This window comes from Triticum aestivum, chromosome 6A, assembly GCF_018294505.1.
Source record: "Triticum aestivum cultivar Chinese Spring chromosome 6A, IWGSC CS RefSeq v2.1, whole genome shotgun sequence".
Lineage (NCBI taxonomy): Eukaryota > Viridiplantae > Streptophyta > Magnoliopsida > Poales > Poaceae > Triticum > Triticum aestivum.
The window spans coordinates 29,759,434-29,775,990 of NC_057809.1; the positions used below are offsets into that span (position 1 = coordinate 29,759,434).

General features: G+C 42.9%; 1 protein-coding gene across 1 annotated transcript; it reads right to left on the reverse strand.

Annotated features, from left to right (window-relative positions):
• Nucleotides 1-8,672: 8,672 nt before the first annotated feature.
• Nucleotides 8,673-16,182, reverse strand: LOC123131811 (disease resistance protein RGA2). The gene is made up of 8 exons (XM_044551493.1): nt 15,663-16,182; nt 15,454-15,575; nt 15,205-15,288; nt 13,946-15,001; nt 11,011-13,138; nt 9,626-10,642; nt 9,434-9,533; nt 8,673-9,068 (listed from the first exon to the last, which is right to left on the reverse strand). Exons 4-6 carry the CDS (start codon nt 14,984-14,986, stop codon nt 10,197-10,199), a joined length of 3,615 nt encoding a protein of 1,204 aa, XP_044407428.1. The 5' UTR covers nt 14,987-15,001; nt 15,205-15,288; nt 15,454-15,575; nt 15,663-16,182; the 3' UTR covers nt 8,673-9,068; nt 9,434-9,533; nt 9,626-10,196.
• Nucleotides 16,183-16,557: the final 375 nt, after the last annotated feature.

The following is a 16,557-nucleotide window of genomic DNA, read 5'->3' on the forward strand; positions in this document are numbered from 1 at the left end:
TTTTCACTTTCAGTGAGATTTCGGTGAAATTCATTGAATTTTATTAATTTCAGTAGACACTGAAATGTTACGTTTCAGCCAATTTTTTTAGCAATTTCAGTATAGCATAGGAATTCAAATATTTTTCAAAATATATTTCAGAATTTTCAAATTTTTAATTGAATTCAAGTGAATATTTCGGTCATTTGGCTGAAATGGAATCTGAAATTCACTGAATTTCAGTGATTACGATTGGTGCCGAAATTTTTCTGAAACTGAAATTGAAAACCATGATATAGATATATCCGTTGAAACGACAACTAATACAAGACAAAGGACATACTATCTCCATCCCAAAATAAATGTCATCCAGCATTGTTTCGCATCTGTTCGTGTGCCAGTTTAGTTGGCCAAAGAAAGAGGAAGCAATTCACATTGAGCAATTCAGGCCTATCTGTCTTTTGAGTGTGAGTTTCAAGATCTTTACGAAAGTGGCCACCAATAGATTGACACGGATTGCCCATTCGGTAGTGCAACCAAGTCAGACTCCCTTTATGCCTCGAAGACACATCCTAGAAAGGGATGTTGTCTTACACGAAACTCTATATGAAATCCATTCAAAGAAACTCGATAGGGTGATCTTCAAGGTAGATTTTGAGAAGGCATATGGCAAAGTTAAATAACCATTTTTGCAGCAAGCCATGTGCATGAAGGGCTTTAATGGGGCATGGAGGAATCAGGTGGATTATTTTGCCCAGAAAGGTAGTGTCGGGATAAAGGTGAATGATGACATTGGTCATTATTTTTAAACGCATAAAGGCCTAAGGCAAGGAGACCCAATGTCTCCGATTCTGTTCAACATTGTGCCAGACATGTTGACAGTTCTCATAGGTCGGGCCAAGGAGAAAGGCCTGGTAGTTGGTCTTGTTCCCCATTTGGTGGATAGGGGCGTCTCCATCCTACAATATGCGGATGACGCTATTATCTTCATGGAGTATGACCTTGCAAAGCCGAGGAATATGAAACTGGTGTTGTGTCTGTTTGAACAAGTGTCTGGTCTAAATATCAACTTCCACAAGAGTGAATTGTTCTGCTTTGGTAGGGCCAAAGAAGACCAAGACAGCTATAGGCAATTGTTCGGTTGTGAACTGGGATCATTAGCATTCAGCTATCTAGGCATTCCAATACATCATAGGAAATTAACTAATAAGGAGTGGAAATATATCGAGGATCGATTCGAGAAGAAACTAAGCTGCTGGAAGGGTAGGCTTATGTCATATGGAGGACGGCTAGTATTGATAAATTTGGTACTCACGAGTATGCCTATGTTCCTTCTATCTTTCTTTGAGGTGCCTAAAGGGGTACGAAGGAGACTTGACTTCTATCGATCTTGTTTTTTCTGGCAGTCAGACGAAGTTAAGATAAAGTATTGCTTGGCAAGATGGGAATTATTTGTCGACCAAAAGACCAGGGGGGGTCTTGGGATCGAGAACCTCGAGATTAAAAATAAATGCCTATTGAGCAAATGGCTATATAGGCTATGACAGGAATCGAAGGGTATGTTGGCACAAATCCTGAGAAATAAATACTTGCACTATAAAACTCTCGCTCAAGTTACCGTAAGACCCAATGATTCGCCATTTTGGAAGGGACTCATGAGAGCGAAAGAGACCTTCCATAGGGTGAAATTCATTGTTGGGGACGGAACAACAACAAGGTTTTGGGAGGATACATGGTTAGGCGACACACCGCTAGATCTCTAGTATCCTTCCCTGTATCATATTGCTCAACGTAAGGAGGATTATGTAATAACAGTTTTGGAGACGGTACCTTTGAATATCCAGTTCAGGAGGTGTCTGGTAGGGGAAACGATGGAATTCATGGCTACACTTAGTGCCGAGAGTGATTGACAAAAAACTACCACTTTAGGGGTTTGCGTCCTACAGAACTACCGCTTTAAAAAAAGTGACCGAAAACTACCAAAATTTTCTAATTTCGTGACTAAAAACTACCACTTTCAGATAATGTCCAGTTTAGACAATTTAAACGTGTTTATGACAGGCGGAGCCCATATATCAGCGTCAACCTCCTTCTTCTTCCTCCTCTCTCTATGGCATTTTCCCAAACACCTTGTGTGTGCACCTGCGCGCCACCTCCGCCGCCGTCCATCGGGCTCAGCAGGGAGGGCCCGGCGTCGCGCCTCCGCCTCGGCCTGCTGCTGCGCTCGCCTCGCACGCCTGCGCTGGCGCCGCGCGCCCCGCCAACCTCTCGCAGCCCCCTCGCTCACCCGCGCCCCGCCGTTGGCTGCCGTGCTCCCCTGCTCTCCTTGTTGATGCGTGCTGCTGCTGCTGCTGCATCGCAGCCCGCCGCCGCGCCACACGCGCGTGCCCCGTCGACGACTGGCCACACCTGCCGAGCGGCGCCACCGCCGCCCGCCTGCGCCGCTCCGCCCGCGATGCCTGCTGCTGCTGCTAGCCGCCGCCCGACGCCTCGGGCCTCCAGCGCCCCGCCGCACGTATAAGCCGCCCGGTTCTGGCAAGGCCGACGTAGCCGACGCAGCCGCCCCTGCCGGACGCCCTGTGAAGTTGATTTTGACGCCACGTCAGCGCTAACAGATGGGCCCCGCCTGTCATAAACACGTTTAAATTGTCTAAACTGGACATTATCTGAAAGTGGTAGTTTTTAGTCACGAAATTAGAAAATTTTGATAGTTTTCGGTCACTTTTTTAAAGCGGTAGTTCTGTGGGATGCAAACCCCTAAAGTGGTAGTTTTTTGTCAATCACTCTAGTGCGGAGGTTGATGGACGTTCAACTTTCAGATTAGGGGAACACCTTGAACTGGAAGCTAACGGGTAATGGAGTGTTTACGGTCAAATCGATGTACTTAGACCTTATTAATTCTGGCCCAATCCCAAGATCGGTACACATTTGAAAAGTTAAGGTTCCTTTGCGAATCAAATTTTTTATGTGGTTTGTACACAAGCAAGTGATCCTTACCAAAGATAACTTACTAAAGCGGCGATGGGTAGGCAGTTCATGATGTTGCTTTTGTGTTCACGACGAAACAATTCAACACTTATTTCTTGATTGCCCTCTCGCGAAGTTACTTTGACAATTCATACATATCACTTTTAATATTATTCCTCCAGTTAGCATTGATGCGTTGTTTGGGACATGGCTAAATGGAATGAATCCTGATATTGCGTCAAGTATTCGGATTGGAATATGCGCACTTCTTTGGGCTATATGGAACTACATGAATGATATGATTTTTGACAGACTTTATATGATTAACTTCTTGCAGGTTATCTTCAGGGCTACGGCATGGATCCGTACGTGGTTGCTACTCACTCCTGCGGGCTCCTAGGTGCAACCGGGGAAGATGGTTGCATGAGATATCTTCAACCGGTTTGGATGATAATCACATAGTAGGATAGGTCCTTAATGTCCTTTCGTCCAGCCGAATGTGGCTTTGAGTTGCCTTTTTTTTTGCTCCTTTTGTGAGTTGTACTTTGCAGACGAGACTATTTATTTTTTTGAACTTGCTTTAATAAAGTGGCCCCATGCATCTCTCCGATGCAGAGGCCGGGGGATGACCTCCTTTTCAAAAAAAAAAACATTAAGAAGCGAGCAGTCACCAGCAGCCAGTTTTTCTTTTTTGAGTAACCAGCAGCCAGCTGGTAAAGGAAAACTGTGCCTAGATACAATGTCCGTTACTACTCTTTTTTTTATAATTATATCCATTATTACTCAATAGTCAGTACTTACCCAAGTCAAGTTTAGACCAGTATGCCGTTTTCTTTTATGAATGAACCACCTGCCCCATCTGCAACCGAAAGGTTCATCGTTTCAAGTCTTCTTGAAATTTCTTCTTTTCGCTCTTGAAATATGAGAGTTGTGGACTGCTATAGAATTTGTTGAAATACATATAGGGAAGCACTATGATATTTACTGCTCCTTCCGTTCCATAATATAAGAGCGTTTTTGACACTACACTAGTGTCAAAAACGTTCTTACATTATGGGACGGATGAAGTATATTATTAGTTAACTACTTTATGAGACATACTACATCTATTCCTGGTGTATGTAGATATGCTATTCTACTCCTAGCCTCCTAGGTGCTGTACCTTTCTTTGTTTTCTTCCTTAAAATATGAACCTGATCAAGAAATTGAGGACTTTGTAGCAATAGCAAATCACACCTAATTTAATCATACACCAAATGATGCGGAGAGCAAGTGGTTTACTCTGAATTTGTCAGTATGTTCAGACGCTAGCCATAACCAAAAGACTTTGTGATTGGGTTTGATGGTTTCACATTACTACAATAAAGGCCTTTCTGGTGGGCATCCATTTGCTTTGCTCATAGAAGGTAGTACCAGGGGGGTACAGAAGAAGCAAAGGAAACAAAGGCACTAGCAGAACCTAGACAGCCCCCGTGATTTTGAGATGCTACCCCAATAAGAGAGAAAGAAGCTGGCAGCTATGAAGCAAAAGGCTTCCTGTAAATTGGAAAACTGAGGTAAGTATCTGCTATATATATGTGACACGGTCTCATTGAGCACAGCGAACTTGCCTGAGGTTCTGATATTTTGACTCGTGGCAATTTCCTTGGACTTGTTACAAGGTAATCCCGACGCTCCTTCAATTATTTGACCATGCTTGAAACTTTTTCACCATGTGCATTACCTAGGTTAAAGCTTTAAAGTGCCCTGTTTTCTGTGATCTCCGACTGGCAACCGATGTGAACTGCAGTAGATGAGATGAGGCACTGTTATCAAGGCTGTAGAAATTCAAGATTGAGATCCCTGAGTCAATTTCTGTAAGATCCTCATAGGCACTATCATCATGGGGAATCAAATACGTTTTTGCTTGACTATATGGTTGCTGTACTTACTTCTAAATAGTGGCGATGGCAGAACTGGATTTTAACGGTAGCTGTTGTTCAAGTAATTCAGAGCAAGGTTTTGGATCCCAAGTGAAATTTTTTTTCTCGCGGGGCAGCGGAATTCTCGGTTACCACGGTAACCGCAAAATACCGGAAAAATTTCGTACGGAATTTAAAATTTGAATTGAAATTCAAATTCTTTTACCATGCTATATGTTTTGTCTGAACCCTTTCGCATCTGCAATTACATGCTAGCGCATTGGTTAGGTCCTACATATCCTTCTCTTGCCTTGAGATCGTGGTAGCACGCGCAAACTAGTAGACCACTGCTACCCATGCGTTTTCTCTGAGTTTCTGCTTTATTTAATCAGGCTCTGCACGTTTAAATTCAAAATTTTCCAAAAGTTTCGAATTTTTTTTGCTCGGTACATAGATTTCTCGTGGGGTAACGAGAAACTCGGTAACCGCCCGGTATCCAATTTTTTCGCTCGGTACCCAAAACCATGATTCAGAGATATCAGTGTTGCAACGAATTTGAATACGACTTATAAATATGTCATTAGAATTAAGTATGTAAACACAAAGGCAGGCACTCCCAAATTTGTTTGACAGCGGTAGACCAGAGCGAGGGGCAAAAAAAAGGGGGGGAAACGAGAAAAAAGAATGCAAACCACACATGAACTGAATATGCTTTCAGTGATGATTAGGCAGGGACAAACGAATTACTCCCTACGATCCATATTAATTGTCGCTGATTTGATTTAGTACAACGGAGAGAGGTAAAATTAAGGATCAAATGGTGAATGGAGCCTGAGTTCGGATGCGGTGTTACCCGGCGGCGAAGATGGACAGACAACGGTGCCTGACGCTGTAGATGGCGGCAATGTTGCAACCACGGCTGCCCCGCCCGCAGGCTGTCGTCCTCGAGCATCGGCAGCCTCCGGTGCCACGACCTGTTGAAGCGGTGTCTGTCGGTGACGTAAGCACTTACTGGGCAGCGCCGAACGACGACAGAGAAGACGGCCATGCCGGCGCTTCCCCGGTACTGTTCACCGGACTGCGTGGCCGATGCCCTCCGTCCCCTATACCAATTCAACGTGCGGTGCTCCTTTGGGTGCGGCGTGGCGGCGCCCGCGCACAAGCATCCATCTGACCAAAGTCGGTCTGACGTCGGAAACGAAAAAAAAAACACGTTTTCTGTTTTTTTTTCTTTCGCGAGAGCCATGGTTTTGTTTTCGCGAGAGGCATGGTTGTACTTTCGCGGTCGTGCCTCTCGGAAAGAGAAAAACAAAACGCGTTTTTTTTTCTTTCGGGAGAGTCACGGTTTTGCTTCCGCGAGAGGCACGGTTGTGCTTTCGTGAAAGTCACGGCCGTGCCTCTCGGAAAGGGAAAAAAATACGCGTTTTCTGTTTTTTTTTCTTTCGCGAGAGTCACGGTTTTGTTTTCGCGAGAAGCACGATTGTGCTTTCGCGAGAGTCACAGCTGTGCCTCTAGGAAACGAAAAAACGTGTTTTTTATTTTTTTTTTCCTTCCACGAGAGTCACGGTTTTGCTTTCACGAGAGGCACGGTTGTGATTTCGCGAGAGGCACGGACATGCCTCTTTCGGAAAGGGAAGAAAACCATGCTCCCGGCCTGGTTTTTTCGCCCGGTTTTTTCGTCCGGTTTTTTCGTGGAAAAAAAGTTCGTCAAAATCTATCAACATGGGATCTAGTTTTGAGGATCTCGACGCGAGGAATAAACGATTCGAGATTTGGACGCACGGTTTAAGAGATAAAACGTTTTAAATAAACGGATCTACGAAAAAAGAGAAAACTCCCAGATTGCGACAAATGACACGCTGCATGTACAACATTTGTCGCGACATGAAAAAGTAAAATGCTTTTTGCAACGAATACTCCTTAATTAGTAATTTCGCCCTATCTCCAGGCCACGGTGCTCCAAGAAAGGGCGGTCAGCCCAGACCCAGGCCGATAGCCCACGCCGGGTGGAGCCTGACAGCCCGTGATTTGGTTTCATGGTTTCAGACTAGCTTAACTCTATACCCTAAAAAAGAAAAGAGTAGCCTAACTCCAAAAATAATTACTTAATTTTTAAAAAATGTTCATCCTGCATTTAAAAATAAAATAAAGGCAGTGTAATTTTTCATGCAACTTTTAAAAATGTTGGTCCAATTCAAAAAAAACTCGCGTTCAATTTTTTTGTAACTTTTAAAAACAATAGTTTAATAATGTTCGCATAATTTTAAAAATTGGTTCATACCAGTTTTAGAAAGATGTTCCATACCATTCTAAAAAATGATCGTGACATTTTTTTAAAATGTTCACGCATTTCAAAAATATGTTCGTGACCTTTTATAAAATGTAAAAAATGTTAAAGTAGTTAGAAAATTGTTCAACGTGTGTTATAAAAATGTTTAACATGTACTCCCTTCATTCCTAAACATTTGTCTTTCTAGAGATATTAAATGGACTACCACATACAGATGTATATAAACATATTTTAAAGTGTAGATTCACCCATTTTGCTCCGTATATAGTTACTTGTTGAAATCTCTAGAAAGATAAATATTTAGGAACGAAGGATGTATACTAAGACGTGAGCACGGCCAAGACGCGAGGCTGAGCTATAACTCGCAATAAGCTTCCACCCCTCCTATCCGGAAGCCAAAGTCGCGTTGTTCTCCACCCTAGATGATAACCATGATGTAGAAGCAAATGCACGAGATGACCATGTTGATTTGTCTCCAATAAGCATCGTTGTTTTGCATTGGCCGGGCAAATTAACATTCCTATCAGAATTCAGAAACCTGTTTGGGTGTAAACTCAGCAAAACAAAAGTCTCCACCTCCTCTCGATTTCCTCCTAGATTTTGATTTATCAAGTCAAAGCATGCAAGCCAACAAGACAGCCAAGGAAGAAACAAAGATAGATGACTCTGTGTTACTGGAGCTTCATGGCTGATCTTAGAAGAATTGACTTAAGATGTCAGTGTTAGTTCTGTCAAAAGATAATGGTAATCTGTGCACCATTTTCCTTATCAAATTGGTTTTGCAGTAAACACTGTTACATGGCCCTCGTTGGTTTAGGTCTGAAAAGGTTGATTTATTGCATGAGAGCTGTCATGACAATTCGAACATGAGGAGCTTTGTGTTTGGTTTTGCGCCGAATAAGATCACTACTGGCCCAAACAGGACTTCATGTTTGGAATTTTATGACTGCTATGCTTTGCCAACTCTTCAGTTTGGGCCAGCAGTTGGGAGCCTTTTGGCGTCTGATAATTGATCAAGGTGGTATGTCGGATTAGGATCTAAACTGGAGCGCCAATCAACGACTATAACAGCTGGGTGATCTTAACTGGATTGGTAATGGGATTTACTTTTTCGTAATTGGTAATCACAGTGACCAGCAGTATCACTTGGGTTCCATTCCATCGGCAGGTGCAAGTGTGGAAGTGCGGATGCTGCAAAATTGTGGATCACTTCTTCCATTCTACTACCACACTTCACTATACCCTTTTGCTGCATGTCTTGTGCACTTGTGCCGTTGTCGGTCCGGTCCATCTGTATGTACTACTAGTATCTCTTACCAATAAAAGGATGCACGTTTGCAAATTCTTCTCTTCAGCGAATACATCAACTCATGGACGCAGACACAGGTAGGCGGTGTCGCCCCTTTTCCAGCGCATAAGAGTACAGATTACATGTCTTTGCTTGCCAGTTGAGGATACAACGTCGTCTTACCATTGGAAATACAAAAGCAGTTAAGCATGGGAAGCTCTGTTTCGAGACTAGTACTGGAGTTTCATAGACGATCTCAGGAAAAATAATTGACTTAAAATACCACTCGTACTTCTTTACTACATTTTCTCACACCTCCAACCAACAAGCCAGATAATAAGAAAGAAACAGACAGACTCTGTTTTGCTACTACTGAAGTTCTGCTAAGATCGAATGTGTTTCTACTTGATCGTTTAATTCGTTTTTACAGACATACAAAAGCTTACTGCCCATCCACCAAGTACAGACTACATGACATCACTTGTCTTTGACACATACAATAGATGGGCATAACTTAGAAAGAATGTTGAGCTTCAGTTCATGATGCAGCATCAAAATAGGCTTCCCTTTCACCAGGGCTGCTCTGTGTTCGTGCATTTAAAAGCTCCAATCACATCCAGCAGGATGTAGCTCCCTCTTTCACCTGATCAAACCAAGGTTTTGATTATATCAGAAATATACGACCATGCACCCGGGTTTAACATGTCAAGAAGTTTCATGTTTCCACGCATAGTATATCTGCTAACTTTATTAACCAGATTACGCATGCTATTAAATGAACAGTCAGTTAAAGCAATTGCCAGTACAGAGTCTGAGTTAACACATTGCTAATAGCTGTCTCAGTTACCATTATTTCGGAGTTATCCAATTAATACATAGAAACCAAGGACGTTAAGCAGTTAAGGAATCTCACTACCATTACTGCCATATCAATACAAGAAACCAAGAAGAGAACTCTGGTATCTCACTAGCATTACGACTTGAAGCACAGCGTGCTAGCAGTAGTACCTAGTTCATACTGTTATCTCTTCATCTGCTGCTCCTGTCTGCGCTTCCTGTTTCTTCTTTTCACCTCCTGAGCCTGATACAACTGCTTCATCACCCTCCTCTGCATCCACCAAGAGGAAACAAATATGAAAAATTAGTGAAAAGAGCAACCAACGATCAAATTAAGATGTAGCAGAAGTTATGCTAATTCACCTCCCAGTTCGGATGACCTGCTGGCCAAGAAGTATTGCGACAGCATATCCCTCGCCCTGACAGCGTCCTCATTTGCTAGCTGTCGCACTTCCTTAGAGCGATTCCTCTGCTTGGCGCTCAGCATGGCTGCATCATCCTCCATTTCTATGACTATGTTATGCAACCTGCAGCAGGCATAGATCGTCTTAGATAGTGTGTCTGGATTGACTGGGCACAGCATCTCTCCCTGCAGGTACTTCCATGTGTCTTTTAGCCTTGCCAGTGCCTTCAGAGCGTAGGTTGTGGCTGAGGAGTGTCTCCTAGTGAACTCTGCCTTGGAGCCCAGCAGGTCTTCTTCCTGGTAAGGTGTGAGTAACCATGGAAGAAGAGGGTACCCTGCATCACCAATTATGTACTCCCCGACTTCTGATCCATCTAATCCCACCTTCAGCTTGCTGCCATTGAGCCAACCGCCTTTCTCGCACTCCTCGAAGAGTTGAGAGTCCTGCAAAAGGCTCATCTGGTTCATGCTACCTGCTGGTCCCAACCAAATGTTTCTGAACCTCATCACTGGATCAATGACGACCTGCATCTAAATGCTATCATTCTTGTCATGGTGGCAGTTTGGTCCAAATGGGATGTGCGTTGTACATATTACCCCGCAACAGTTATGCATATTGTGGATCTTGTCAAACTTGGATTTGATCTTATCCATTTCGCTGGAGTCTGGCCATCTCAAGTGGTGGTCTGCCTGCTCCCACATAGCTTCAATGAACCTCTCAGTTACCAACAAGATGATTGACTCGTTCACACCAACAGAGGATGCTATGCTCTCTGTTGGCTCACTGGACTGCAACCTTCTAAGAGCAATGGCTACCCGATCTTTTAAAGACAGCACCCTCCCGTCAACAAAGGTGTAGCTGTTCATATCTTCCATTGACGGCCCCATCACCAAGCTGCAGATGTAGCTAAAGGTTTTTTTCATCATTTTGAAGAGAGACTCAAATCTTTGTGCATCCTCAAAAGAAGTCAAGGTTCCTGCATAGGAAGAAATAGTAAAAGTGGTTACAGAATCCATAACCAGCAAGGCAAGAGCTCAAATCTGACGGAGTTCAAGAAATAACATATGAGCAGGGGAAGTGGGGAACTTGTGGGAACAATAGAAACTTAGCCAAATCAGAAAGTAGCATTGGTCAACAAATAGCCAAAACAAAACGATAAAAAGGCAGTCATCTATTTTCTCTTAGAGAAAAAGCTAGTCATACATCTAGAAGGAGGGTGTATCAAAAGGAATAAAGGAATATATTCAAACTCCCAACATACTGATGAAAGGTAGAAAAGAAAGGGAATAGTTTAAATAACCAGAATATAAATAGAAAAATTAAAATGAACGAGCAATGCTATACCTCTCGACATGAAAGAGTGGTTGTTGATATTTGCCTCCAAGTTGTATGGGTTAGCTGTGTACAAGACATACCATTTCCTTGGTTTATCTCCTTCACGTGCATATACCTTGACATGCTCAATATGGCTAAACTTGTCCCACTCAGGGCTAGATTGTGCCATGGCCATGGAAGCAAGCAGTGACAGGATGCAGTAGAGCTCCAAACGCCTTGGGTTTATACTTCCCATGTATTCTGGGAGTGTTTCCATGTCGTCATCTTCGAGCATCAGCCTCTGTAATGCAGGAACACCCTCCAGCACCTTCAACTTTGGGCAATGGGTGACGGTAAGCTTCTGCAGCCTGGGGAGATTAGTGATCCTCTCCAAGTCAAAGTTCTCAATCACTTGCAGCTCAATAAGGGAAGTAATGTTCTCTACAGAGATGAGACCCTCGACCTGTTGTAAGGATAGTACATTCAAAGCCCTTGCATGGGAGGCAAGGCCAGGAGGAAGACAACTCAATTTGCATTCAAACAGAATAAGCTCCTTCAAGGAAGGAAAGGCTTGCATTTGGTCCTCCCACTTCCACTCCTCCCATTCCACCATTCGCATTAACTTCATCGTGTGCAATCTCAGAAATGAAACCACCGCCTGAGAAGGATAAGGATTCTGGCCATGGTAGGACAGTAGGAACTCATGTCCAACACGCTTGATGGCTGGGGCATGGTAAATCTGAAGGAACTCTAAACATGGGAGCTGACACAAGCCATCAGGAAGTTCTGTGCACCAAGCCAGATCTTCAACCATCAGAATCCTCAAGCTCTTGAGGGGTACATCTGATGATGACATCATCCACCTTGGGTGCCATCGGCCAAAATAGCCTTCGATGGCAAGAAAACTCAAGTTTGGCGGAGGGCAAAGCTCATCAAACACATTCTTGATTCGTTGGCTCTCTTCCTCGGGGAAGACGTCCCCGAATTTACTACCGCAGGTTAAGCATAGGTTGGTAAGATGTGCCTTCTCAACAAGCTTCGCCTTTGTTGCGAGCGAGGAAGCAGTTACATTCTCCAACCCTTGTATTTCGAGATACCTAAGCCGAGAAAGAGAACCCAACTCTTCTAAGCTGCACCAGTCACCATCCACCCAAGCCGGAAACCCATTTACTTTCCTCAGATTTGTCAGAACACAGAACCCCCTAGGTATGGCACTTATACTTGTTTCATGTAGGTTAAGGTACCTTAGCTGCCCTAACTTTACAATGCTATGTGGAAGTTCCACAAATTGTTGGCATCCTCTAAGGCTAATGTGCTGCAAGAATTTCATTTTTCCAATGCTTTCTGGCAGTCTACATATATCAGATTGGTCTAAGGACAGGTACCTCAGGTGCTTGAATTTATGCAAAGACTCAACCAACATAACATGTGCAGACTCTACATGTAGAGTCCGTAGACATGGAAAATAATTAACCAATGAAGCACCCGGCTTCCTCATTGTATAGCCAACTGATATTAGCGTTCTCAATGTGTTCTGTGCTTGTAAAGAACTCCAACCCAACCCCTTTGATTCTAATGCTTTGCTTTCTAGTGACAGCCGGAGAAACTTTTGTGCACTAAGTTTACTAACAATATTAGTTTCACTGTGAGCTGCTAGTGCCTCATCTCTGGCAACAAATTGAGCAAATGACCGAACGACATCATGCATGTTGCAAAATAATTGATCGATGTACTTTGAATCTGGCTCTATAAGGTTCCTTTGTATTAGCTCCTTATAATACTTTATTCCTAATTCTTCTAAGTTGTCTGAGGGTCCATGAAGGAATCCTTCACTAATCCACATGCCAATTATGTCGTCTCTTAGAAATGTTCCAGATTTAGGGAGAAGGGAGTACCATAGAAAGCATTGTTTGATGCAAGAAGGTAAATCTTCATAGCTTAAATATACTGCATGGTTTAGCTCTTCAGGCATTCCCGATACTGACCATATAGAATCATCCAGAACCATCTTCCAGTCATGGTGCTGATTATCCTTTTGACACAAGAGTCCTCCCATTACTTTGAGAGCAAGAGGCAATCCATCACATTTTGCTACAATTTGCAAGCCAATATCCTTGAGCATATCAATCTCAGATACATCTGTCTCACTTGAGACTATCTGTAAGAAGTGTAAACCCATTGAATTAGTAAGCAGCAGTTTGTCTTAAAAGAAAATAGTGATCTGATTAGCAGCCAGTAGCAACTCAGTTTTAGTTAATATAATCAAACTTCATGGTTAATTATGTGAATGAACATTACAATATATACTCCATCGGTTTCTTTTTAGTCCGCATATAATATATGTCTTAAGTCAAACGTAGTAAAGGTTGACTAAGATTATAGGAAAAAGCATCAACATTCATAATATAAAATCGATATCATTAGATGCATCACTGAATCAACTTTCATATTGTATATCTCGAGTATTGTAGATGTTGATAATTTTGTATATAAATTTGGTCAAACAGTATGAGATTTGACTTAGACAAATCTTATATGCGAAGTAAAAAGAAACAGAGGGAGTACATCCATACTTAGAAAACAGAGTAATATCTGTCATACAACTGCGAGAACAAACCATAGGTTTGGAAGCTAGCGGATGTGGTTGTACCCCAAGTGGGATCAAACCCAAGATTTGACATCGCATGTGTGTCTGGCCTAGGAGGATTATTCAGTCCAAGGCAAAGTTCCCGTCAATAGAGAGACACATGTGGGGTTTTTGTTTTTGTCTTTTGAGGAATAGCAGGACAGACTTCGTAAATCTTGAAGATCCGCTACTCCAGTTTTAATATGGTGTTGTGTGAGTGCGTGCATATGCTATAAACAGTACATGGTTTTTCTTAGAAACATACTTATTTGCCTTGTTATAATCTGGACTTGCGAAAATAAGCAGAATTATTGATGATCATGGAGCCTGAGTATGTACCTGTTTCTTCAGCAATGACCAGGCATCCTCCTCCTCTAATTTGTCGACATGGTGGTAGGGAAGCTCAGCTTTCATCCCTCGAGCTACTCTTTCATCTCTAGTAGTGACAAGGACTCGGCTACCTCGAGCCACAACATTAGATACAAGTGTTTCAAGCACATCGCCCCATGCTCTGTGGCTCCACACATCATCAAGAACCAACAATAGCTTCTTCCCTTTCAAGGTAGCGGTAAGGATTGGCTGAAGCACAGCCAACGCCGTTTCACCACCATGTACTCCCCCAGAGAGGGTGATGATTGTCTTGAGGAGCTCGACCTTGTCAAAGTCCTGGTTGATGCTTAACCATATTGTCTTGTCGAAGTTGGAGTTTATATTTTCGTCATTAAAGATCTTCTGGGCAAGAGTAGTCTTACCGATCCCGCCGACGCCAACGATCGCAACCACCATGATGTTGTTGTTACTTTCTTTTTCTGTCAGCATGATCTCAACCAGCTTTCTTGTGTCTTCTTCGATCTTCTCCCCAACTAAACCGGACCGGTTAAACTCCCCACCTGTCTCACGTCTGGGATTACCAGAATGAGAAGCTTGCTCCTTGCTGCGACGGTCTTCAAATGAACTGAGATTAATAAGCTTTAAAGGACCGATGCGCTCGTAGATGCTATCGAGTTTCTTGTTGAGCACCTTGATGCGGCTACCAATTACATGTGCATGATGGGGATTCCGCAGGCAAAAGAGCAAGGGGTTGAAGCACCCAACATCTATGGTGGATGGACCACGCTCCATGGCCTTGAGTTGGCAGAGGTCGAGGATGTCGGCAGCTTCGTACATGATGCGCTTGAGCTGCGCCACCCACTCTTGCACACTCACTTCAGTGATGTTTTTCCTATCAGCGTCAGCGAGGAAGTTCTTGAGATCCCCAAGCTTGACATCCATCTTGTCAATCTCATCTCCTACTCCAAGGAGCATGTGCACCTCTTCTTTTGCCATCTCGGCCAGCATGTCTTGCACATAGGATGCAAAGGCATCCAGGACCATCGCCATTTTTGCTGCGTTTAACTGAAAGAAGAGTTAACCATATATCCTAATCATCCCCGCCATTCGTTGCAGCTAAAGATTACCAAAAACAAATATTGAAAAAGGCAGCACTAGAATGCTAACACGTGTACATGGGGACAAGTTTTAATTTATAAGTATAGGCAAACTACCTAGATCAACAGATCCACGCAAAACCACCTAAACATGGAGTGATCCAAAATTACCTTCAAGATGGATTGATGTTGGGTCCTGCTCTAGCTCCTCTTGAGGAACTCAGAGTAGTGGGAAAGGGCTAGCAAGGGCAGGACCTTGTATATATAAGCCAAATGAAAATTAATTAGTTCTCTAACTCCATCATATTACTAGATTACAAGCAACTTGTATGTGATTATTATGTTGGTTAATATGTCTTAGTCTCTATAATTATCTAACGCACGCATTGTGAGTTGCGACCAACCAATCTATCGACGTACATGTTATACTAATTTCCACAAATAAAATGACGTGTGAGTGTTGTTCCGTTGTGATTGACAGCGCCATGGCAGGGAAGATGAATCACACCAACTTTGATCAAGCATAAATTAATAATCAGGGCCTGCAGACATGGAATATTATTCATCAGATAGATCTGTTAGCTGTCAGCCAGCTAGCTTGGTGAACGGTATAATACAATCAATACCACCTGTTGGCTAAGATCCTTGTACGCCGATGCTACCCGTTGAAGTACTTTCTCAACAAGGTTCTGGCCAGTGCTATTGGCCACAGCAACACGCGTAGATAGGCAAAGGCTCGCTTGGCAACTTAGAACTAGAGTAGAAGGTATAGTGGATAGGTTTCAAAGAGAAAAAATATTTCTGTCCAGAGAGATTAAGCCGTGAGAATACTAGATACAAATTAGAACTAGAGAGGAAGAAATGGGAGAAATGACCACTGAAACAGAGAAAATAATATCTAGAGCCTAGAGGGAAATGATCATGCTATTTGTGCCATTAATGCCTCGGTAACAAGAGAGAAATAAATTGGCAGGTATGAAACAAAAGGCACACTGTAAACTGGGAACCTCAAGTAAATTCCTGCTATATATACGTCAATCTCTCATTGAGTACAGTGAGCTTGCCTGAGGTTCTGATATTTTGATTGATGGCAATTCCTGGGACTTGTTACAAGGTAATCCCGACGCTCTTGGAATTCTTTGACCGTGCTTGAAACTGTTTCACCATCCACATAACCTAGGTTCAAGCTTCAAAGTGCCCTGCTTTCTGATGACTGGCAAACGATGTGACCTGCAGTAGATGAGGCACTATTATCAGGGCTGAAAAACTCAAGACTGAAGATCACTGAGTCAATTTCTGTAGGATCAGCAGGCACTGTCATCATTGTATATCAAATAAGTTTTGCTTGACTATATGGTTGCTGTACTTGCTTTTAAATAGTATACTGATGGCAGAACTGGACCTTAATGGTTGCTGCTGCCTAAATAAAATATGTTTAATAGCTGGTAGCCCGGTGAACCAACTGAATTAGATTGATGCTTTTCAGTCATGATTAGACACAGACAAACGATTTAGCAAAACCAA

What these genes read in the sequence shown, in the direction of transcription:
- LOC123131811 (XM_044551493.1), bottom strand. Translation starts at nt 14,986, where the DNA reads ATGGCGATGGTCCTGGATGCCTTTGCATCCTATGTGCAAGACATGCTG. An exon ending in GGTCATTGCTGAAGAAACAG is followed by an intron (nt 13,139 to 13,945) that starts GTACATACTCAG and finishes CACTTCTTACAG; the next exon opens with ATAGTCTCAAGTGAGACAGA. An exon ending in CCACTCTTTCATGTCGAGAG is followed by an intron (nt 10,643 to 11,010) that starts GTATAGCATTGC and finishes CTTCCTATGCAG; the next exon opens with GAACCTTGACTTCTTTTGAG.